Source organism: Echiichthys vipera (genome assembly GCF_963691815.1).
Source record: "Echiichthys vipera genome assembly, chromosome: 1".
Classification (NCBI taxonomy): Eukaryota; Metazoa; Chordata; class Actinopteri; order Perciformes; family Trachinidae; genus Echiichthys; species Echiichthys vipera.
The window spans coordinates 17,104,369-17,129,490 of NC_139826.1; the positions used below are offsets into that span (position 1 = coordinate 17,104,369).

The following is a 25,122-nucleotide window of genomic DNA, read 5'->3' on the forward strand; positions in this document are numbered from 1 at the left end:
CTTCATATCTGCTTGTTTCTTTGTTTGATATTGTGCTGTTAGCTGTTACTTAGACTTAGACTGAGACTAGAGTCTAATGACTCAATATATATCCAACAGGAAAACATGATGCATAATTCACACTGCAGATGTATGTTGTGTCAACAACAGTAGCCTTGGCTTCTACTTGAATTTGTAAGTGCTCAGTTTGAACACCAAAAGCTGACAGTGACAAACGTTGCAAGCTCTAACTCAATAAAAGCAAGGCTTTAGGCACCACTACAAGTTGTTATTGATTGAGTGCCCCAAAGGTAGTAATTGAGTAATCTATCTTGCCCTCATAGGGGATACACAGGTCTAAGATTAAGGAAAGATATCAGTCAGTGGGCATATCACACGTGTTACATTCATTGATTTTTGCCATTGAAATGTGTGGGTGCAGTTTATTATGATTTAATTTAGACCTGATACTGAACATCTGAAAAATATATGTAGTCCATATAAGGATTATCATATGGTTAAAGTCTTTTATTTAGTTTTTTAACAACTGCTTACACTTACACAGCTTCCTCTCACAAGTTTTATACCAGTGTAAAACAATAGCAATGCTACACTGCCACCCTCTGGCAGAAAAACCCATGGTCATGGACACTCATACTGTGTTTGGTTATTTTCTGGTAGTTTGCTTCTGTTTGTATATGTTCTACTTTAATTTTACTCTTGATGTGGTAAAAGAAAAGAAGATAAGGGGCATGCCCTCAAGGATTCCTCAAGATTGAATATAGATTAGATATGATTAAGAAAGCAGCATCAACTGCCTTGATCAAATAATATTTTTTTCCAAAAAACACTCTGCTGCCAGACTTGGACAGGTGACACTGAATGATGGTGACTTAACTGGATGTAGTTAAGCACAGTTCTCTTCATTGCTTTCGATCAGTAACAGTATTCTTCTTCTCATATAACATGTTGAATCCCACGAAATTAAATCATAATTTAAGTTAAATAATGTCCCCCTGGGATTATTAAAATATTTCTGATTTTGATTCTGAAATGTAAAACTAAACTCTAGATTCAAGAGATATTACAGGTATTTGCACAGGTACAGGACAATACACATCTGATTTTATTTGTGTGTATTTCTGAATCAAGTGTTGTAAACAAAAGGGCTGTGATACTGTAAATATAAAACCTTTTTTTTAATTAATTATTCTGCACAATAAAAAAACAAAAACAAAGGCAACATAAGTAAAAAAAAAAAAAAAAAAAAGAAACAAATTGTGCTAATGAGATTAAGAAAGCCCTTAGGGGCTTGTTAAAGAAATCTCACATCAAGTGTCATTAAATGCAAGAAATTAAATGAAAAGTCACTAATCCACAAATGTATACACGCAATAAAAGAGCAAGCAAAGTGGCATCATTGAATATACATACATGTATACGCAAATAATATACAGATACAGTATGCAGGAGCCATATTCAGTCCTTAAGGTTCCCACTGCCTGGTTAGTCAGACAGGTCCTGAGCCTGTATTTAAAGTTCTTCAGAGAAGTGGACTCATCTGCATTTTCAACAAAGATTTTCCATATCTAAATATGTACACAATATTCAAGTTTCAAGATTCAAGATTCAAGAAGCTTTATTTATCCCGAGGGAAATTATTTTGCAACAGTTTCAATACAAAGGTGGGAAAGGATCAGAGTAACAATAAGCATAAACATAAATCAAATCAAAACAAAGCTAACATCAGATAAATCAGGCAATGAACCAAGTGTGACAGAGTGCAACAGACATCGTGGTTAAGCGTAGGTATATACAATATACAACAATACGCACTGTGCAGTTTAGCAGCAGATTGAAATGAAATAAGTACAAACTAGATAAGTGAGAAGGAGCGATAAGTTATAAGTGTTAAAAATGTTAAAAATGTCGCAGCATTTCCTACAGAACTAAGTGACAGTATGGCACAGTGGAGTGTAGCAGCATTTCGTACAGAAGTAAGTTACAGTAAACCCCAGTGAAATGTAGCAGCATGTCCTAAAGCACAGTAAGTGTATCAGCAGATAGTTACAGTACCATTAATAAATAAATAAAGTGATGTAGTGGTGATATAAAGAGACAGTGTAGTATAGCATAACATATATGCCTTAACTACACACTGTGGTAAGCCTATATAAATATTAATATACACACTGAATTCTGATACATACATGAACATACATGAACATAAGGCGTCATAATACATTTTTTTGTACAGGATACTTTTATGATGGCTGTCACTGTAATGAAGCGTGCAGCGAGTTGCAGTGATTCACTGTTAGTTAACAAAGACACATACATCAAACACGTTTCAGACAAATGAATAATGACTACACAAGATGCACATAGAATGAGGATTGTTGCAATGTTCATCCTCCATCAGAGGTTGTTTTGAATGGTGATGTCATCTGAGCACGTGATCTTCAGTCCCCCCCCCCCCCCCCCTTTAAGGCGATTTCATTGGTCGAGCCCAGAAGACTCTGCACAGTGGGGCAGGATTTACGAAGCCATTTTATTATTATTACAGCGAAGGAGCAGGTGCATCAATCTCTATTTTTTATAGTTACATTTTCATTTCAGAGCTCAAGTTACCATGGGGCAGTGTGGAATTACGTCATCCAAAACCGTCTTGGTTTTTCTCAATCTCATATTTTGGGTAAGAAAACGATGAATGTCTAAACAGTGTGCAGCAGCAGCATCCCAGTGAGGCCAGGGATGGAGAGCTTTAGCGGGCTAGCGAACTGCGCCAGAGATGCTCCGCGGGCTGCAGTTTGGCTCCAGGCGAGCTGCTTTTTGAGCCAGGACACCCACAGACACAGTGTCACTTTAGCGTCCACTGTGAGGGACACTCATTACAGAAACACTAAGGCGACGGTATCAGGCGAAAGTGTGTCTTTAGCTTCCGCCCACAAGTTGTAGGTATGACGTTATGCAGCAGCGGCAGGTCCTGTAGCGGCTGCAGAGCTTCTGCAGTGCTCTCTGAGCTACTGTGAATTGACGGAGGGGAATTCAAACAGGCCTATGAGTAAATACATATTGAAAGGTTTAAGGGAAAACAGAGCTATTTACAAATGTTAAATAATAATCTGTTGTGTTGCCCACTTCACATTGCACCACTTTCTCACATTTGTTGCATCTGCTATTCTTCAATGTACAGTATGAAAGTTTGCATATTTTATATATTTAACAACATTTATTATCATATTAAAAATTCTTCTTCAATGTACAGTATGAAAGTATGGACATTTTATATATTTTTTTAAAACATTTATTATTATATTAAAAATTCTTCCCCAATGTACAGTATGAAAGTATGCATATTTTATATATTTAAAAACATGTAATATTATATAAAAAATTATTCCTCAATATACAGTATGAAAGTATGCATATTTTATATATTTAAAAACATTTATTATCATATTAAAAATTCTTCCTCAATGTACAGTATGAAAGTATGGACATTTTATATATTTAAAAACATTTATGATCATATTAAAAATTCTTCCTCAATGTACAGTATGAAAGTATGCATATTTTATATATTTAAAAACATTTATTATCATATTAAAATTTCTTCTTCAATGTACAGTATGAAAGTATGGACATTTTATATATTTAAAAACATTTATTATTATATTACAAATTCTTAAAAAGTACAACAACTTTAGCAAACATGCTCAGCTGCTTTGTGTTACATTTAGAAACAATAAGAGATAGAGAAATAGTTATTTTAAAATATTATTTTATGGGCTCAGGTGCGGTCTGAACAGATGGGTTTTTAATCTGTGACAGAAGATTTGTAGAGTCCTGGTGTCAGTTGGGAGACAGGACAAACTCCCCCCTCGTAAGTGTATAGTTAGTATAGTTTGACCATGTCCTGGATGTAGGATGAGTCATTCACAGCATAAAAGGAAAGTACCTGAAATCAGATTAGAGCAGCCAACACTAAACTAAACTATCCTGGACTGAATTGCTGTACTGCATACACAAACCTGTCTTAACATATAGAAAAAAGAAAATGCATTATAAGACATAGTTGAAGGTTTGAATGTAAGTGTCATGTGAGACCCACAGAAGAAAACATTTCCCTGTCTCTCTGACCCCTGTTTGCTTTTTCCAGGCTGCAGCTGGAATTTTATGCTACATCGGAGCCTATGTGTTCATCACATATGACGACTACGACCACTTCTTTGAAGATGTGTACACTTTGATTCCTGCTATCATAATAATAGCTGTCGGGACTCTTCTGTTCATCATTGGCCTGATTGGCTGCTGTGCAACTATACGTGAAAGCTCCTGTGGTCTGGCGACTGTGAGTGCGGACTACTTTAACTTGTACCCTTAAAATCAACTGATTGTAGAGGAAAAACACACATGCATCATTTCCGTTACATCCATATAGGGAGCACAAGGAAGACACAAAACAACACATTTAGAAGAAAAAAATGTATTTAATGTCAGTGAAAGCAATGTCAAGTAATCGTTTCTTTTCAACGTTTGAACAATGTCTTTGTTGTTATTTCAGTTTGCTGCCATCCTACTGCTGGTGTTTGTAACAGAGTGTGTGGTGGTGGTGCTCGGCTACATATACAGGGCAAAGGTAAACACCGTCTCATTAGACTACATAAGTATCTCACAAGTAAAGTGAAACGAAAGTTGGTCTAAGTTTGCAGCATTTAGTCAGAAGTTCTTAAATCACAAATTTGGAACTACTTATGTGATATTGTGTCTTGTGTGTCTGTCTGCTTTTACAGATTATCTTCAGCAGGAAGATGGATATAGTTCATAGCATGTAGAGTTGACATTTAAAAAAAACATTTATTTGCTAGGATGAATTAATGTTGATTTGTTTAGCTGCTGTCACGTATTGCAAGTCCTGTTACCTAAGGGCCTTCATTGTAGATGAGTTTTATAATAATATGAAAAACTGTCCCTCAGAGATCTCGTGACAATTGTCGTCACTAAGCAGGGACAGTAACAGCTGCTATCCTTTTTTTCAGGTTGAAGATGAGGTGAATCACTCCATCCAGAAGGTTTACAACAAATACAACGGCACCAACACTGATGCTCCTAGCCGTGCTATTGACTATGTGCAGAGGCAGGTGAGAAGAAAGCTCTGTTGTTTTTCTTTTGACAGCTAAAATGAAAACGTGAACAGCCATTTCCATACCTTTTCATGTGCAAATTGTTATAATGTATGTATATTTCAGATCTTGAAACAAAATTCTTACTGTATTCTTAACTCCAGGCTATTTTTTCTTCTTCTTTATTTTCTGGTAGCTTCACTGCTGTGGCATTCACAACTACTCTGACTGGAGGAACACACGCTGGTTTAAAGAATCTAAGAACAACAGCGTCCCAGTCAGCTGCTGTCAACCCAGCATCAGCAACTGTACTGGCACTCTCACTCGACCAGCAGATCTCTACCAAGAGGTACACATAAAATGCTCAAGTGCAGGGCTTTACTGTAACCAGAAGTTATGGATGAAAGTGTTTTTTTCCCCCTTTGGCTCAAAAAGATGTAAAACAGTTGCCTGGCATTATTGCCTGTACATTTGTTTTGTGAGAAAATGCCTGGGAAACTCTTTTAATGTCATTCATTTTCTGTCACAGGGTTGTGAAGCTCTTGTTGTGAAGAAGTTGAAGGAGATCATGATGTATGTCATATGGGCGGCACTCACTTTTGCATCTATACAGGTGAGTCTGTGTCTATTGAATTCCATGTTGTATGGTGATAAAGTAACGTGCACTATGTGTCGGAGACAAAATTCCCTGCGGGAACAGCATTTATCTTATCTCATCTTAAGGAGGACAAGAGTCACCTGAAATCAGCAGGGAAAATAAAACATTTGAACCTTTAGTGGAGTCAATCAGTGCACAGGGCTAGACAGGTTTTGAACAAATCCCTAGCTTATACAAATACTGACATTGTTATAGCAAGTAAGAAGTTTAAATAATAAGTGTATGTTATGTGTAGAAACCTGTCCAGCTGTCTGCCCGCTGGTGTCACTCAAATTGATTCTTTTGTAATGGAAAAAACTGTGATTCGGATCAGAAATCAAGGATTGTATCTTGCAGGGGAAAAGTGAGAGTAATCCTAAATCTAAGAAAGGACTGCAGTCTGCAGGAGTAGTTCACACAAACAGATGCCTCACTGCAAAAAACAAACAAACAAACATCTAATCCCATAACTGTATTTAATAAAAGTCAAAATCATGTTTATAGGGAGCAAAAATAATGCAGCAATCATCAATCATCGTCTGAACTAATTTTGTTGAAGGTTTCTTACTGTGTTTAAAAGCTGGTTACTGCTGACCAGGAAATCCCCCTCACCAGTTAAAGACAGCATGACCAATCACTTAATATAACACTGAGCATACTCCTAATAACACAGCATGCATCTGGTATGTGTAAAAAGAGGATGCCTTTTGGTTAAACATTATTCGCTCACACCGCATGATTTCCCCATAGTAAAAGAAACAAATCCATAAGATCAGAATGCTCAGAATGATCAGCTGATGTGATTTCTTCCCTTGCTGTGTTCCTGCAGATGCTGGGCATGCTGTGCGCCTGTTTGGTGCTGTGCAGGAGGAGTCATGACCCAGCGTACGAGCTGCTGGTCACAACCAACAGCTATGCATGAGGGACACCATCAACTACCAAAGCACTTAGTAAATCAAAAGGAGCGTCACCGGACAGGTCCACAGTAGATTTCAGCTGTAGTTATATAAACTCAAGCACACCTTGCACAATTCATGATAAAGTAGCGAACACTGACAATGCGGTTTGGATTGGTGGGGGCTTCAAGGGGAAACCAGTTATTTATTTACATGCTTTGTACTTTACTTTTGCTTTAAATGGTCTTTTTTTCTCTTTACAAATAGTGAAATATTTACAAAAGCCAAAGTTGTATATGGCTGTTATTATTGATGTTGATGCAGATTTCTTTTTTCTTTTAGTTGTGGCTTGATAAAATTTGGGCTCATCCCTAGTGAGGGTGTTGAGAAGTTATTTGGAGCATATAATTGTACACAGCGTGGGAGTGTTGTATGGAATGTATTTCCTTGTGTGCTAGTTTGCACCACGGCTGGAACTCTGGAGATATTTCATGTTTGTAAAATGGAAAATCTATGCTAAAAAGAACGTGTACTATTCTTAAGAACTTTGTTTACCCAGACTTTGTGAAAATGGAAAAACGTTTTACCACAGACATAACAGAGTTTGGTTTTTATGTCAGTTAAATTTCGGTTTTGTAGAGCAGTTCTGCATTTTGTCTCTCAAAGCCATGTTTGGTAGAAAGAGTTCTCCATATTCACAAATAATCAGGTTGTGAATAATGTACATTATGTCTCCGAATCAGGCTTCAATAATGAGGCAATGCCAATATATACAATGTGAATGAACCTTTTAGTCTCCAGTGCGATTAGTAGGAAATAACAGTGTTATCTGAAGACCTGTGTATGTGTTTACTCAGTTTGTGACAGTCAGATAATTCCTTGTGTAGTTTATTAGTTATAAACCTACTATAAAGAATTACGACACCTTCTTTTATACAGTTTTTGTGAACTTGTGCATTGTTTTAATATTTTTGAGCTGTTAAGTTTTCTCTTCGATATTTAGCTAGTGCCACAGAAAACAACATGATGAACAAAGTTGTGTACAGACAGGAAGACAGGCAGGAGACAAATAAACTCATACATTTCAACTTGACTTTGTAATTGCTTTTTCATCCACAATCTGTTGCAAGTTAAACTATATGCACAATGATTTGATCATTCATCAGTCACATGAAAAATATAAATATGTTTAAACAGAAACGCAATCATTTGACGTTAAAATAGTTTCCTCAGTTTTACAAACTCCATGTGTGCAATTTTACTGTCTACACAGCAGTCACATTAAATTCACACTGTAATAGGCGTAAAGCATAGTAACCCTCTATCTGCCCCAGCTTAAACAAAAAAATATTGAAGACGTGCCACATATAGAAACCATGAGACTAGGTGTAAAGCCCTGCTGGCAGCAGGAGAAAGTGTGGTTTTAGTGGTACTGTAATTTAGAAATTCTGGATAGAAGAATACCCTAAAACACCAGCTGCTGGTAGGTATTAGTGATATATATACAATTGAAAGTTAGTGGCTGTGTAGAATAGTTTTTTTTAATTGTAAATGTATTACTATTTGTATTTTTTTATTTATTTATTTTTATTTTTTAATAGCTTTTAAAATGCAAAATGCGTCCTCGTGGTACAGAATGTCTGTTATCCAGCTGCGATTTGATGTGTCGTCATTGGCTTGTGGTTAGCAGAAGTGATTTAAAGAAGTTAGGAGGCTAACTGCTCACCGTGAACGACGTGTAATACTTTTTACAGCACATATTAAATAGCAAATTAGCATTTTCACAAAGAACTTGAGATTAAACACCTCGGTGGACACCAGCCGCAGGATTTTGTTGTAAACCAAAGCGATTTGGTTTTACCGAGAGGTTCTGAAGGTGGAAACGGCTAAAGTGAACTGCTAGCTTGTCAGAGAAGAGCATTTGCCTCCCGTGTTTCTTCGGAGGGGATGCCGCCTGGTCAAGAACAGGTTTTCAAGATGTCAAGCATCTTTCTGAGAGGATTACCAAACATGAAAGCAGAAAGAGCTAATTAACCAAAATGTACAGGTAAACTGAATTCAGGAGAACACCTGTGTGTCCACTCAGACTATCACCTGTGTATAGATGTGTGGGAAATGTCAAATAGCACTTTATGTCAAATTGTGTCACTTTCAGGTTTGTCTATCCAAAGTAGGCTAACGTTATTTTTTTTTCCACCTAAAAACACCACTGCATGCACTTGACTTAGCTTCTTTTAATCCCGATTTCTCACATGGTGCTGAAGTCACCCAATAGTCCAAAACAGATTAATTTCCCTCTAAGTTGGAGTAGCATTATTTTATCATTTATCTCTTTGTCTGGGGTCTGATGATTACAGCTCTAGTTGAAAAACAAACAAAAAAAGAAACGTAGCAATGATGTGCTTGCACTAGCACAATAGTTGTTCTATTAGCAATTACAACTTGTTTTAATTCACCTTAATCACAGAACTGTATGATATAAGGAAAATATCTAATTGTGTTTTGTAATGTGATTATATTAAAAGGAGTATGGTGTGGTTTTTGCGAGGATGTGCACCAAACAAAGATTTTTTTTCTCTATCTCTGCAGCAGCACAAATTTATTCAGAATGGTATTTTGAGACATAATTTGACTTTAACAAATATTGCGCCCTCCTGTGATTTGGATACACTAGTCCAATTTGGTGATTTCGATAAAATTGTGATTAATTGTGCAGCCCTAGTTAATAATGTGACAAAAAAGGTCCATTCAAATTTTCCAATACCAGATGGTTTATCATTCTTCAGTTGCATGGGACTGTACTGTACTGTACAGTATAAGGAATATCCCAGTTGTACAGTACATGAGGTAGCAGGGTTACAATATAATATATTATTATGACCGATTGATACCTATTATAAAATATAACCCAGGGGGGTCTGGGGCTTTTCATCTTTTTAGTATATCGCTCAAATAACCTAGAAGAATACAAGTCTGGACATCAGCTGGAGCCAAACACTCATAGCACACCTTGTGTGTGTGTGTGTGTGTGTGTGTGTGTGTGTGTGTGTGTGTGTGTGTGTGTGTGTGTGTGTGTGTGTGTGTGTGTGTGTGTGTGTGTGTGTGTGTGTGTGTGTGTGTGTGTGTTTGGAGGAAGTGGCAAATGTCCATGTTCATGTGTCTATCCAAGTTTGACACACAAACATTTGTGTTCAGATTTTGCCCAGATAGTTTCCTGGCACCAGTCCAGGTAGCCCGTTCCTCTCCACTACCCACCAGCCATCTTCTCCTCGTTCCAACACTCGGACCGTGTCCCCTCTACTGACAGACAATTCATCCTCTTCCTGACCAATAAATAAAACCAAAAAAAGATGAACACGTGTTAGTGAAAAATAGGTGACACGAACAAGCCTTTATCACAGAATCTCTTAGCCACATTATCTTGTTAACATACTGTACGATCAGAGTAATGGCGCTATGTCCAGCTACGTCTTAGTAGGTGATTGTAAATAATACTAAATAATGTGTTCATATTAATCACCTGTGCAGCGTATTCATAAAGTACAAGGTAGCTGTCTTCATCAGCTGTAACTGTGGCCAGTGATGCCGCACGCTGGAGGCCTGGTAGGGGCGCGTATCCATCATCTGAAATCTCAGCTGAAGTGAGCCAGAGTGAGAGCAGGCGATTGCAAATGCAAAATGTTAACTTCTTTGAGAAATAACTTTGTGTACAGTACCATGCATTCATATTTAGTTCAATTAAAATGTGTTGTTTCTTCATTTACATATTGATTGATGTTACAAAACGTAGAGGCTATGTTGTTTTGCAAGCATATACAATAGGTTGAATGCTACCAAGGATTGAAAAATGTTTCACCATCATTTTGTGTACTTTCTTTAGTTTCTTTAGTTCATATATATAACAGATTTACAGTATATAGTCTATATGAATTGTATAAAAAGGATTCACTATTGCATTGTGATTTTTTTAAAACACATCTAGACTTTCTTTTTAAATTTTATTGTGGTTGTTAAAATATCAACTTTGACATAATGAAAGCACAATTATGTCAATCCATGTTCCCATAGTTAAAGATCCACTACAGGAGCAGAAATAGGCTGAAATGTTTATTCTCTCCACAGTATTATGGCAAGAGAGATCTAACTAGGGAGTGCAATACTTACCTTCACCAAAAGGTGTCAGTGCTGATTGTGAGCTTTGAAGACTGTTGACACTGATGTTCAGAGGACTTGTGAGAAGAGCATCAGAGCACCTGAGTGATGCAGGTCAGGGAACATAGTTAGAATATAAATGTAACATGTTGTGATCAGACGGACAAATAGGTCTAGATAACAGCTGCATGTGATTCGTTCACATTGGTTGAAATATCAGTGTTTTGTATTGTTGAAAATGGACAAAGGAACTGAAGAAAGATGAACCAGGAGGAGAGAGCCTTCTCTTACTGCCACGGCAACCAACAGTTTTCATGCATTATGCTCTTAACCCTGGCAGGTTGTACAGTGATAATGCTGTTTCCTCATGACTCCTCTTCCACTGTGGATTATGTCAGACCTCATCATCATGTCCTCTCCTCCTCCTGTGAAGTGAGCTTGGCCATTGCAGTCCCCAGACTTCTCTGTCTGGTAGTAGTTCTCAAAAAATATGGGCTCTGTGCGAGGAAAAAGGAAGCTGCTTATTTGACAAGCAAGACTTTTTGCCAGTTTCTACTGAAAGAGAAAGGTTAAAAGTAATAATGTAACCTTTTCTCACTTCTCTCCCCAAGTATCCCCTGAAGAGGAAGGGACAATCTAAATGTTTCTTACCCGGAGGCCTCGATCCTGTTCTCTTCATCTCTATGAAACAGTTGTTGTCTGTGGTGACGTCACACTGTTCCAGTAGCTTCCGCACCTCCTCGTTAAACTGATTTAAAACAAGAGGCAGGTGTGTTTGCTCTTGCTTTCAAGAAAGAGACTACAGACAAGTTACATGCTAAGGTCATGGTGAGCGTGCTAACATGCTCACCATGACAAACATAACATGCTGACACTTAACAGGTATAGTGTTTAAAATGTTCACCATCTTGGACCCCATCTAAGAGCCATGTCAGTACATTGTTAAGCAGAGGGTTATTTTGGGTTTGTATCCATTTAAAACAATTGAAACAAAGAAAGTGAGCTCACCTCATCATCTTTGACACACTGCATCGAGAAATGATTGCAGTGGTCCCAGATAGCACACCTGAGCATGCTGATGCGGTCTCCCTCCAGCTGCTGGAACACCTGAGAAACACGTACACACCCCTGATTTCTACTGTATCTTAGATCTCTCTTGTATCTCTTGATTATTACTAGCTTTGACAGCAACGATGGTATTGTTTTCACCATGGGAGTCTGTCTGTGTGCATGTGCGTGATGCCAGATGCAGTCATGAAACCTTACAGGTGTAGTTGACATGAAAAAAAATGGGTCTGATCCTAGCACAAGCACCAGAAATAGGGGATACGTGTGTGGTGTTGCAGCTGGTGTGATCCAAGATGGTCTCTATATTTCTTTCTCTTTGTTTCCCTCACCTTATATCTTGTTATGCTGTCTATGCTGTCATCTGAATGAATTTGGTGTGGTTGACTTGTAAAAATAATGTTCTTAAAAATGCTTATAACAGAACTGGACTTGCATGGTGGTCTGCTCTGTGTGGTTAGAAGCCCTTATTCTTGGTTATGGCGATAGTATGTTATTGTGTATGTGATAGTCCACAGTACCTCACAGGTGCTTTTGTGTGTTTCCTCCCAGTCCTGGCGAACACTTTCTAGCTGAACAATGTTGGTAAAGTAAAGCTTCTCTGTGAGAGATTAGAGTGTCATTACAAATGGTTAGAAATGTCAAAAATACAAATGTATACAGGTTAAAAATAGAAATTATAGAAATGACACAGGATTCTGAATCAGACCTGCTTCATTGGCTGCCTGTCTGCAATGCTTGGCCCTGTGACGTACCTGTGAAACATTTATTACACAGGAAGCAACACGCATTACCATTGTGAAAGGCTCTCATCACAAATTGGAGAGGCGTCATTATCATAACAGCATGAGGCCAAAACGTGTTTCAATGTAGGGTCATTAAGGAATTTGTTTAAATTGAAATTCTAGCGTAAAATCATCCCACAGTCTTTTTCGGCAAATACACGCATCAAATAAGCCATCCAGACAATTTTTTTCGTGTAACAACTATTAGCGCGGAATATCCTGGAAACACTGATTAGCCCGGAGTAGCACAGTGAATGCATTAAAACAGCTTTTTTAACCACTAATACTGCTCATGACAACACCAAACCTCTGCAGTGGCATGATAAGAGACACAATAACCGAAGAATCAGTGGGCTCCTTCCTTCTGAATTGCATTTGGTAATTGACTTGAAAGGACTTTACTATGAGAGGAGCTGCTACCGGGGCAAGTTGGTAAGTCTTTGAAATCACTCTTTTGATAAACTTCGGGTTAACTAACTACGTTGTTGGTGCGATTAAGGTGTAAAAACTCTTGTCATGCTACTGCGGAGGTTTGTTGCTATCATGTTCTATCATCAGTATTAGTGGTTAAAAAAGCTGTTTTAATGTGTTCACCGTGCTGCCACGAGCTAATCAGTGTTAGCCGCATTGGGCTGTTAGTGACTGTAAGCAGCTCTCCAGGATATCTCCGTTAATAGTTGTTCCATGAAAAAAATTGTCTCGATGGCTTATTTGATGAGTGAATTTGCTGAAAAAGACCCTGGGATGACTTTACGCTGGAATTTCACTTTAAGATTTAATGTACACGTCACAGTAGCACATGGACATACTTCAGTTCCTTTCATGATGATGCATAACTGCATCCCTGTGCACAACTGCAGAGAGGTCCCACCTCCCAATGTTAACCTGCCATTAACTAGAAAATTTCAGTTTGAGCTGAAAAAACTGATCTGACATTGCTTGCATTAGTGAGGTAGATCAATTAGTTTTGGCACCTTTTCTGAGTTTTTGGATGTAACATTTGTCTTCTCAGCTCCCTGCTCTGCCTCGTCCGCCTCCCTGCATCTCATCTCGTAGGTCTTTCTGGACTGTGAGCGACAGAAACCACAAACCACTTAAGTTCCCTAAGAACAGGAACATCTGTGTAATGTTTGCTGTTTATGCCAGTGATGCAGTATAGTTTCAGTTTCTTCACAATGGTAATTAGGCGTAATGCACGCATTGAAATGATATCAGCTGTGGCTGTTTTCCTACCTCCATGGTCCTCTTGTACAAGGACACCTTTTTCTTCTGAACCTTCTCCATGATGCTTTGAAACTATAAGGGGAGAGGGTCAAATGAAAAAGATTTCAAGCTTGCCTGTAATGTTTTTTTCCTGCTATACTTTGATCCTGTTGATACCCACAGTTCCCAACATGCTGTAGGAACTTAAAACAAGAAGAACCAGACTTTTCTAACAACTGGAATGTTTGTTATCATTGAAGGAACTTTAGTGGTCCGTACATCACACAAGCTTTGTAAATGCTTATTACCTGCAAAGGGAATACAATGACCATAAGATTATGTACAATCTGCAAACAGGTAAAGAAGAATAATTTCTAGTATATGTCTGAAGCAAGTGTAAGCCAAACTTCACTTTGTGTTCATCAGTGCAATGAAACATTTATATCTGTGTACATTAAGTCAGTTGTTAAGCAACAGAAATTGCCCAGTACCTTCTTCCTCTGCTCTTTCTGTCGTTCTCTGAATGTCTCAATCTTTTTCACCTCCTCTTTCAATATATCAGACAGTTGGATGTGAAAGTTACCGATGTTCTCGATTTCTGCAGCCCAAAACAGCAAAATGAATCAATGCCTAACAAATAACGACAATGGCATCAGTGTTTACTGTAGTACTCTGGTTGGATTTGTCCATGACTGGGTGACTTACGTGTTTTTAATAGTTCGAAGGATGCTCTTAAAGTGCTGGAGAGAAAACAACGCACATGGTCAGAGACAATGCATCTTTGTTTTTGTTATAATCTCGCACAAGGATCTAAAATAGCCTTTGAGTTTGATTGTCCCAAATGTTGTTGTTTTTTTATGGTGCAGCCATTTATTTCCAGTCAGCTATGTAGCAGGCAACTGACATGATAGAGAATAGGAACCTGACAACTTATGACCTACTGTTGCTGCAGTAGGTGTCTCACACACACACGCACACACACACACACACACACACACACACACACACACACACACACACACACACACACACACACACACACACACACACACACACACACACACACACACACACACACACACACACACACACTCACTCCTCACTTTCTGTCTTAGACATAGACATGTGTTTCCTCTAAAAAGAAGCGACGACTCATAGACGCCTGACTGATGTTATATATAAAACATCAGTCAGGATTCTGATAATAATGTTGTACGGTCAGTTTCAAACTGTATTCAAAGCCTTACATTGTCCTTCAACAAAATAAATAAGTGACAGTTTTCCAATATGTCATGCTTATATACCGAGTGTACAGTATGTTTGTACAGTACAGAATATTAACCTCATAGCCATCACACTCTGAATGCCAGTCCATGTATTCTGAATGCCAGTCCATGTATTAACCTGATCTCTGTTTGTCCTCCGGCCTTGCGAGCAATAGTCACCAGTTCCTTCCCGTACTTCTCCTCTGCTAGTGCCCTGTGCAGTATGAACAGACAGATGCATCACACTGCAGCCCAGAACTCAACTGTTATGTTACCAACAAAAGGAGCACATCACGCATCACCGTATTTTGTCCTGATGGGCATATACAGTCATTTGCACCTTATATCCCTTTACCACTGAGGCTTTGGAGCCAGAACATCATTATCTAACATTAAGAACTCATTATAGTTGTGTGTTTAATATTATTACAGATTAATCAGATATAGTAATAGCAGCAAAAAATATATCTTTGTTTGTTGTTGACTTCATTGACGATGGCTTATCTTCTGTTGGATTTGGTTACATCTTGAGGTTTTCCTTATATAAATCATCTACTATTATCATTTAATATATTTAGTGTTAGTGGTGGTGCTTAATATTGTGTGTGTTGTCATTCTTCTCCTCAATTCTTTGCTGAGTCATCAATGATAACATCGTTTGGTCATTCTGTGGTGACCTGGCCATTGCTTGGAAAATGTTATATTTACTTTTCAATTCGTATTCAGCTCATGGCGCCATGGTGGTAATTGCAGAACTATCACAGAAATTAGGAACTTTCCAAATCCCAGAGTGTTCTTTCAGCTAAAACAGCCAGACACTACCTCATTTTGAAAAGCTCTTCCACATCTTTGCACATATGCCTTCCGTCTCGCAGCCTTTGGATCACAGCGTCATACCCGGCATGGCAAGTGAAATCAGACCCCTGTATTGAGAAGACATACAGGAAAGAGTTCAGAGGAATACTGCAAAGAACAGCATTGCTCAACAGCCGTTGCAACATGTCCTTGGGTCAATCCTGGACTAACTATGTGGTAGAAAATGCAGAACTAGCACTTAGTAGATATAAGTCTGTGGCATGGCAACATACTCAGTACTTCATCAAACTGCTATTTATGAGTCGATCGAATTGATTGGAAATTGTTAGACCAATTGCACTAACTTAGCGAAGACTTGTAGCACAGGATAGAGACCATTTGAGGGATTCATGAGCTGTACTACTCACCAGTCTTGGTTGCGTATTAAAACATTGCTAGAACTTAAGAACACAGACATTTCTTTTTTATTATGTCAAATTTTACCTCTACACTAGGCAAATTTGGGTCTGCAGGTCACTGGTACAAGTTAAAATATAGTCCATATTTATCTCTGTCACAGGCCATGATGATCCAAGAGTTGTGTTGTTTTGCATGTACTTTTGATTATCTGCATAATGAATCAATTAAGGTGCATTCGTGAATTCCACATGATAACTTATTGTCTGATTGTGAAGATACCACTCATCTTTTAAATGTTTGACAAGGAAAGCTTCAGCAAAGTCTTAGAGCACAAAAAAATGGACTTACCCAGAAAGCATCTTTAAACATCAAAGGTGCCATCCCAGTTGTTACGTCCTTGAACAGAACACAGTTGCTTTCCCCAGTGTTTACTTCTTTTGCAGGACTTCTTTTTTTAAGTTAAACGCTCGCCAACAATTTAAATAAAGTTGCTGAAGCTCGTGGGCTGCTTGGCAAAGGAAACTGTGTTTAAAACTGCGAGTGGCCTGAATGTTGAAGTCATTTTGAAAGAGGAAGAGCTTTTGTCCCATGATGTCACTGACCACAGTCAGTTCAGCCCACCATCTCTTTCACTATCATTTGGTTGTTCACATTGAATGTCTAGCTTCAAGGATGTTCAAGGGTTTGTCAAACTGTCTGTGTCTGCTTGGATAATGAATGTGTGTTTGATATTTCTGTTAGCTGCAGGTAAACCTAGTATTTGTGGTTTGGTCATTTACAGTGACACACACAGTCAAATGGTAGTTTCAGTCACAGCTGCTGTGAGTAATACTGGGACTGGTGGCTGAAGGTTTATCAGTGTCAGCAAGCACATAGACTGGCAGTGTTGTATAATGAATATGACGCAATTATTATCTTATATTATTCATATTAGAATACTTAGCCAATATGTTAAAACGTGAATTTATTATAAAACTTTTAAAATAAAATTAGTAAAGCATGAGCTAATGTAAATATGCTATTTGTTAGATTGTCTCTCGTATTTATTCATCGTTATATTCTATCTGCATCTCTGAGGTGGTTACATGATGTGTTCCAAATATGTCTGATCATAAATCAGAATTCTTAATTTTTTTTTCTTTTCACAGTATTTCCAAAAGCAACGCTGTGACATTTTCATCCCACTCTTGTCTTGTACATCCCATGATGACCACAAGGGGGAGACACAGACCTTTCTAAAAACATATCAAACAAACCAAGTATTACATGGGGCCAAACCCTCTAATCAGACAGTCAGTAGTTCTTAAATCTCCACGGGGGGTCGGACATATAATCCAAAATCTCTCAATCCAGTTGAGATGAATACAAATCTTTGCCTCAGGCATTTCTCCGGGAAGACATGGAGACACATGAATGAGCACATAGAAGCTTATTATTGATTTTCAAAGTGAGAAGAAGCACAGACTGTGGTGTCTCTCACCAGTCGCTCAATGAGATGTGTGAAAATCTTTGGCTCTCTCACCAAAGCTGGGGGATCATTCTGTCACACACCTAACGACACGTTAAAGGGACAGTACAAATCAATACAGCCAACTGAGAAAACTGGAGCATAGTCTTTTACTGTTAGGATTTATACTATATTTATGTGCTTTCTAAGTTGTGGAAGCTCTTTCAGCTGCAATTCTAGACAGATCTGATTTTGGATGATAGCTGTATTCAAGAGCTACATCGCTGCCCTGTGAACCATTTATCTCCAAATATAAACTTTATGAACAAATACAAAAAGGAAGTATTTTTCATCTTTGTGACAAAACATTTTGCAGATAATTCAATTCGTTTTTTAAAATGGTTTATTCAGCTTAATACGCTTAATCATTTTCTCAACACATAAAGGAAAACCTTATCAGCGTTTGGTTTATCTGGAAAATTTTAAATCACCACATTTGGAGATACATGGTTTTCATTGGACAGCAATGTGCTGTATGAAGAGTATCCTATATGTCATCTTTTGTGCAGTAGACACCTTTTTTTAACATGTTCAAAGATAAATATTACTTCAATAATTGTATGAACTTATAGATGTAACTGAGTTCATATGCAACTCACTATTTGCAGAAAAATACATTTGACTGTAGAGCCTGTTCTTTGAAGCTGTGGGTTGTCTGCTCCCTACCATTTCACCAGGTAAAAATGTAATTCAGGCTATATAGTATATTTCTCCTTCTGCTGCTGGATTAAAAGTCATGGATTACAGCATTTTTAGGTTCAATAGGGTGTAACAATTGAGTTTTCCCACATGGAAAACCAAACATCTACCAGTTAGAGCGGAGATAATCCTCTCAGGCCAAGGCTTGCAAGTTTTCAAGTCGAGATGACTGAGTCCGTGGTGCTTGGCCTTCACTGTGACCCCGTTTGAGGCCTCTAATGGAGGGACAAGCTCTGGGAATCAGCTGTGCTGCCAGTGTCAGAGCACACTATCACACCAGGGTTTCAACACACACACACACACACACACACTTACACTTAAGTTTCCCCCTCTCTCACTCGTTTTCTCTCTCTCCCTCACACTCCCGGGAGTGGCAGTTATTGAACTGTGACAAACGAGCCGTGTCAGACCAGCCCCCCTACCTGGGGGATTGGCTAAATGACCTTTCCATTACCCAACCACTGCTGTATTCCCCCTCCACAGATAGAGTTACACATACAGCCACAAAGCCCATTTGCCAGGACCAGTGTCACCGTCGCTGCCATTAGCCACTACATCTATCTATGTTTTTTATTTTATTTAATTTTTCATTTAAGCCTACAGATTCCTTTAGCTACAAGACATACAGTATTTCATTTTATTTTGAGTGCCTATACTGTATTCCTCCCACTAGTGGACAATATCTGTGTGATAAGTGATAAATATGATACCAGAAGCAGCTTGTGATCGGTTGTGTGTGTGTGTGTGTGTGTGTAAGCCTCTGGTTTGCAGAGTGTGCGGGTTTTCACACATTCTCCAAACTTCATACTTGCTAATCCCCTGTTGACCACTGGTGCTAGCCCCGAATCTCGCCAGATACTTTAAGGTACAAGTCTGAGAAGAGAACGAAGAGGGGGGAGAGAGTGTAAGTGGAAAGGTTAGACGTGGATGAGGAGTGGGAGCAAGTGGGCTGAGAGGATGCAAGAGAGGAGGGACGAAGTAATGAAAATAATGCAGGATCAGGGAGAGTGGAGTAAAAGAAACGAAAAGAGAGGCTCTGAAGTGATCAGGACAGAACGTGCAGACCTTAGCTGACTGGTGCTGCCTGTTGGATAGGAATGCAGTGAAGTGAGTCCTTGGCCACATTAGTGGGAACCTGTTAAGAAGCTGACAGATGGAGCGCTAATGATGTGTAGGCACAAGGGCAGGGCCTGTAGTTGCTAGTGAGACGATCTGTAGTGGCTGTCATAATACAACTGAAAACCAACAGCTGAAGGAGGTGGAGGAGAAGCAGAAGAAGAAGGAGGAGGAGGAGGAGAGAAAAGAGCAGAATCACCCTCTAACCCCAGCGAGCAAGCCGGGGGCCTTTCTCACGTTTGATCTACGTCTGGCTTTGAATGAAACATTTATTAGCTGTCTTAATCCTCAGCATTACTGCTAAGGAGTCTGATGTTAATCACTTTGATCCTCATGTGTCCATTATTCCCTGATGTAATTCTCTGGACACTGGGAGGAAGGCAGTATGGGAACACACACACACACACACACACACAGACACACACACAGACACACACACACAAACACATCTAGTATGCATGTTTGTGTGGATTGTCCTTTTGTATAAATATTTAATCAGCACTGATGTCACATACTACGATCATGGCCATGTCTCTGTTTATCTGATGATCATGAAATGGCCATAGATGCCTGCATGTAGGTGCACTTATAATAGTTTGTATGGTTAAAAAAAACAAAGATGGTGTGTGTGTGTGTGATGGCTTGCATGCATGTAAGCGCATCTGTAGATTTGAGTTGATGTGTACTGGTAGTGACCCCTGTAAAAGGGATGCGTGCCACATGCAATTCCCCCTTCGTCCAGCTCCTCTCTTCTTTCTCCGCATGGTCCCTTCAACAGACTGGCTATTGGTGTTACAATAATTTGCCTAGCGGCTATTCCCTCCACAGAGATACACTCACACTGTCCTCCTCACCTGCCCCTGTGTCCGCTCCTTTTTTTTTTCTTGCTCTCTTTCCTTACACCTCCTGATCATCTCCCTCTCCTCTCAGGTTTTTCACCTCCAAACTCCTCTTCTCCCCGTGTCATCATCCTCCTCTCTCATACTCTCCTCTTCTTTCTCACCTCCCCCTTTTCCTCTCACTCTTTCTTTCTCCAGCCTCTACATGTTTCCAGTTCTGCTATTCTCTCATGACCTGGCCTTTTACCACCCTATGCCGCATGTTTTTGTGTGCAGATGTGTGTACTTGCGCACATACCTGTATGCACTTGCATTGTGTGTGTGTGTGTGTGTGTGTGTGTGTGTGTGTGTGTGTGTTGTGAAGCCAGAATGGGAAGACTGCTAATTTGCTAAGTGGTTTCATCCATCTGACAGAGGACAGAGATTCTGCTTGGCTTCACTCCTCTGATCCATGCCACAAGGGGAGTCAAAGTCTGCCCAGATGCAGGCCAACACACACGGCCACTCTGTCTGGACCAGCGCCCTTCTTTGCTTTGTAGTTTCTCTTCAAAGGGTACAAATGATTTTTTTAGTGTCTATGTGTGTGGGCATGCATGAAGGTGTGTGCAGGTTTAGTTTGTTTGCTCGGTGGAAGATAATGGATTGTGTGTGCTTGTTTGTTAGGTTCAAAGGGCTTTAAAGTGGAAAGTGGCCTGTGATTTGATATACTGATAGCAGGTATAAGGTTTGTTTTCTTTGATTCGGATCGTGTATACATCTCACCATATGGTGTCAACCGCTATCTCATTCATACGTGTACACATCCTGCAAGATCATTTAGGATTTTAAAAAAAACAACCTCTATTGTGACTCAGGTTTGACATTAATGTTGACTCAGTTTTCTGAATGAAACGACACCAGAGCTAATAATCTGTGACCAATTCAAGTTTAATATTTTTTTTTAAAACTGACAGAAGTTTAAAGAAGAAATTAGTAATTCTTTATTTAAGTGGAAAAAAATATCGATAATAAAATTATTGACAATTTTACCACAAAAACTGGATTGGTGTGCCACCTGTTTCTTATGTTTTAACCCATTTTTCCTGTGATTGTTAGGTATATTGCTACTTGTTAGTCCAACATGCAGCAAAAGGTTCCTGGACTTTAAATAATGTGCCTGAGGACATTGGGATGCATAAATCTGTGCCAAGTCATAATTTTCACGACTTGATTGAGTTTTAATGGGGTTCACTGGCAGTAATAACAAGGGTTTAACAGGAGACAGAATGGTCAAATGGATAGTCTCTTTCATTTGACCCTCCCTGTCTCCAAAATGTCCACTTCAAATCCTACTCCTGCAGTTTGTAATAAAGACTTTCAGTTAAAGTAGACTCAAGCCCAAGCCAAGGTAGCCCTCATGACGTCATCGGGACTGTGTATTCAAACTTTGGAAAGCTCCCCCCAGAGCCACAAAAACAGAAGAATTATACATCTGCTTTCATAGGTTGAACAGCAGTCCCATGTGATGATTAAGCTGAACTTCATGTGTTAGATCGGTGGAATGGCCTATAGACTTGAATGAACCTGTTGTGTCCTGCTTTCAACACTTTGCATAATCCCCTGTCAGTTTGTATTATTACTTTCCAAAGCCACCCTCTGCCTTATTCTTACATACTGTGAAAGGGGCATGGATAAACTTGAACCCTGAGCACAATGCACATATGAAACAGCAGGTGGGGCTCTCGAGTTTCAAAATATTTTCTAGCCGAGCTTTGTGCCTCAGAGTCTCTCCATCCACATTCCTTTTGTTTTCTGTTATGTCTCACAGTGAATGGTGAGGCATTCTGAGGAAATGATCACTGGCTGCTCCTCTGCTCATCCACCACATACGGGGTAGCCTGATAACCCTGAGTCCAAACTTCCTACAGACAGAGTTGTCAGAAAGCTTTGAAAACCCCCATGAAGGGTATAGTCCTTTTTCTAACCTTTATCTGACTGATCATATGAGGCAGATCTCAGCAGCTTTGCATCACTGTTTCATTCACACGTGGAAGCTTCCCTTTAAAAGGATTGGCTATCCAGCGTTTTCAACGATATCTTGCAAAAGTAATGGAAAAACCTTGAAGTTGTCCGGGAACTGTATTAGGAAATCACACTACATGGTTAACAGTAACTATTCTTTTACACGTTTTTCATACCTGCTTTCAAACTTTCAAACATTTTTCTAATCCACCTTCACATGAAATACTCTTTACAATACATGAAACCTGGATACCTCCTACTGTCTCGCTTTGTGTGACATGTACATTTCAGTTAGTTTTCTATATACAATGGTGAGAGAATGTCCCCTTCAGCAGAGATACTTGGCTTTTTTCTTTCAGCAGTTGAAGAAGAAGAAGAAAGAGAACTAAATCAAAGTTTATTTTGCAAACTTCCTGCTGGGAATGGGCTGATCGTGGTGCAACAGTAATTTATTGGTGCATACAGATGTAGGACTGCTATAAGGACTGCATCAGCAGCTTTACATGACAGTTTTGTCTTTGAAGTTGTGTTGCTGTGTGCAGTGCAAGGTTGGTTGCTGGTGATCCATCAGCCATTTTATTGCCATGGTAAAACCGAGGACAGCACAGGCTGTTTGACAGTATTAGAGTTGCCTCAGAGTTATTTAGATGTTCTTTTCTTTACCTCTGTCACAGCCTATTGCCTCCCTTTACCCAGCTTGTTAAATAAGCAAAATATATGACTGAACAGCTAATGAATGATGAATGCTGTGATAGTATTCTTACTAATGTAGGTTTTGTGGTGACATAGTGAATGAGAGTAAGAGTCACAATCAACTAAGGGAGGTTGATTATGACTACTGTATATCTTAACTTAATACACACTTATTTAACATTACATTTCAAAAGAATCAATTGTTTTGATGAGTGAGTATGAATCCCAGTTTGTCTTTAATGGTCACAGTGTGACTAACCAGGAGCCACAGGGGTTATTTCCATCCAGAAAAACCACTGTAAATGTTTGCAGTGCCTCCACCAAAGGACTATCAGCTGTGTATTTTTTGGTTGTTCACAACCAAAACTATTATCTTTACCTCCACTAGTAGTATTATATTGTATTCATGTTATATAAATGTCTATACTGTTAATTTTGTGTTGTACGTACGAATAAATCACAACGCACACATGTGGCTGAGGCGCCCTTTTTCACCATAAAGTCATACAGTGTATGGGAGATTTTGATACTAGCTCTTGTGCTGCCTTTCTTTTGTTTCCACACAAACTAAGCATGACGTAAAACCTGCTCTAATGTACTGCATCTCACATACTTGTGGAACGGTAAGAAGAAATCAGATATTTAATACTACTAAAAAAAGAAAAAAGATTCCACATGATGCATTACTGTTAGAGTGAATATGGCTCAATCAAGTTTGATTAAGCAGGCAGGCCCAGGTATTGCAGTTACAGTGGTGTTGTGCTATGCGGTGGTGTGCATGATTATCGACCAGCGTGTCATGCAGGATAAGGCCCAGTATGCCTCTGTTGACTGCTTTGCGGTCAGCACTGCAGGGAGCAGGATTGTGGTTAGCCTACAGACAGCCAAGGCTGTGTAAGAAGATCAGCTGTGTGTGTGTGTGTGTGTGTGTGTGCGTAGGTTTGTCTTCTGCTACCGCTGTGCCCTTTGTCTTTTCTTCATGCTTTGTATCTCTGTCTGCACATTATATTAATGTAATTTCTCTACTTTCTGCTATCATTGTCTTCCCTGCTATTTACACTTAAACACACACACACACACACACACACACACATACACACACACACGAACACACACACACACACACACACACACACACACACACACACACACACACACACAAATTCTCAAAACATACACATGCACTTTTATTGTTGAGTATATGGGAGTTGCCTTAGGCTTTAAAGATGGCCCTACTGCGTGAGAGTGTATATTTGCCACCAAGCATACTTTAATATGCAGCAAAATGTTTTCAACCAATCACTTTACTGCTTGAATGTGAGGCCTGGAACATAATGATACTTCATCTTATTCTCCCTATCATCTCCTCCTGCTTCTCTTCTTCTTGTTTGTCTAACTTATTTTCTTTTTTCCGCAATTTCTCTTGCTCCCCTCCTGTCATGCACACCCACTCACCCTCTCACTGCAGTGACCGTGGAAGCGTGCAGGAGTTGGGCCCTGTGGCTGGAGCTAATGGATGGCTCTTTATAAATGGTGGGAGCTTTGCACAGGGGAGGCAGAAATGCAGTTTTTTGCCATGCTCTGATTCTTCCCTGTCTTGATGATAGCACCATTCCAGAGAGCTTCATCAATTCTTTATGGGGCCAAGCGCTAAACACAAACAATATCTGACGGAGGTTTGCCACAGGCATGCTCCGAGCACCCCTCCTCTTTCTCTGTCCCCTCTCAGTATGTTTTGCAAGCTTGAGCAGTTTCGATACAGTCGAGGACATCTGATTCAACATCTAGTCGATTGTTTGATGTGTTGTATTTAACCTTGACTGTGCTCGATTCTTGTCATGGCACACTGGGACTATTGATTGTGGTTTTGTTAGTGTTATTACACTTTTGCAGGAATGTTTTTAACATGCATAACAGTAGAAGCTCAGTCAATCTGTGTCAACA

General features: G+C 39.2%; 2 protein-coding genes across 2 annotated transcripts; one reads left to right on the forward strand and one right to left on the reverse strand.

The window, feature by feature from the left end:
- The first annotated feature begins 2,601 nt into the window (after window positions 1-2,601).
- LOC310961372 (tetraspanin-3-like) lies at window positions 2,602-7,410 on the forward strand. The gene is made up of 7 exons (XM_083933405.1): window positions 2,602-2,674; window positions 4,142-4,333; window positions 4,547-4,621; window positions 5,022-5,123; window positions 5,302-5,454; window positions 5,635-5,718; window positions 6,572-7,410. Exons 1-7 carry the CDS (start codon window positions 2,612-2,614, stop codon window positions 6,662-6,664), a joined length of 762 nt encoding a protein of 253 aa, XP_083789531.1. The 5' UTR covers window positions 2,602-2,611; the 3' UTR covers window positions 6,665-7,410.
- A 1,109-nt stretch (window positions 7,411-8,519) lies between these two features.
- LOC310962075 (proline-serine-threonine phosphatase-interacting protein 1-like) lies at window positions 8,520-16,704 on the reverse strand (the record flags this gene model as incomplete). The annotated part of the gene is made up of 15 exons (XM_083934427.1): window positions 8,520-9,961; window positions 10,159-10,274; window positions 10,803-10,891; window positions 11,191-11,287; window positions 11,442-11,538; window positions 11,799-11,897; window positions 12,377-12,456; window positions 12,565-12,610; window positions 13,615-13,707; window positions 13,874-13,936; window positions 14,335-14,441; window positions 14,549-14,583; window positions 15,248-15,322; window positions 15,931-16,031; window positions 16,672-16,704. The coding sequence occupies 15 exons, from the start codon at window positions 16,702-16,704 to the stop codon at window positions 9,830-9,832; spliced, it is 1,263 nt and encodes a 420-aa protein (XP_083790553.1). The 3' UTR covers window positions 8,520-9,829.
- Window positions 16,705-25,122: the final 8,418 nt, after the last annotated feature.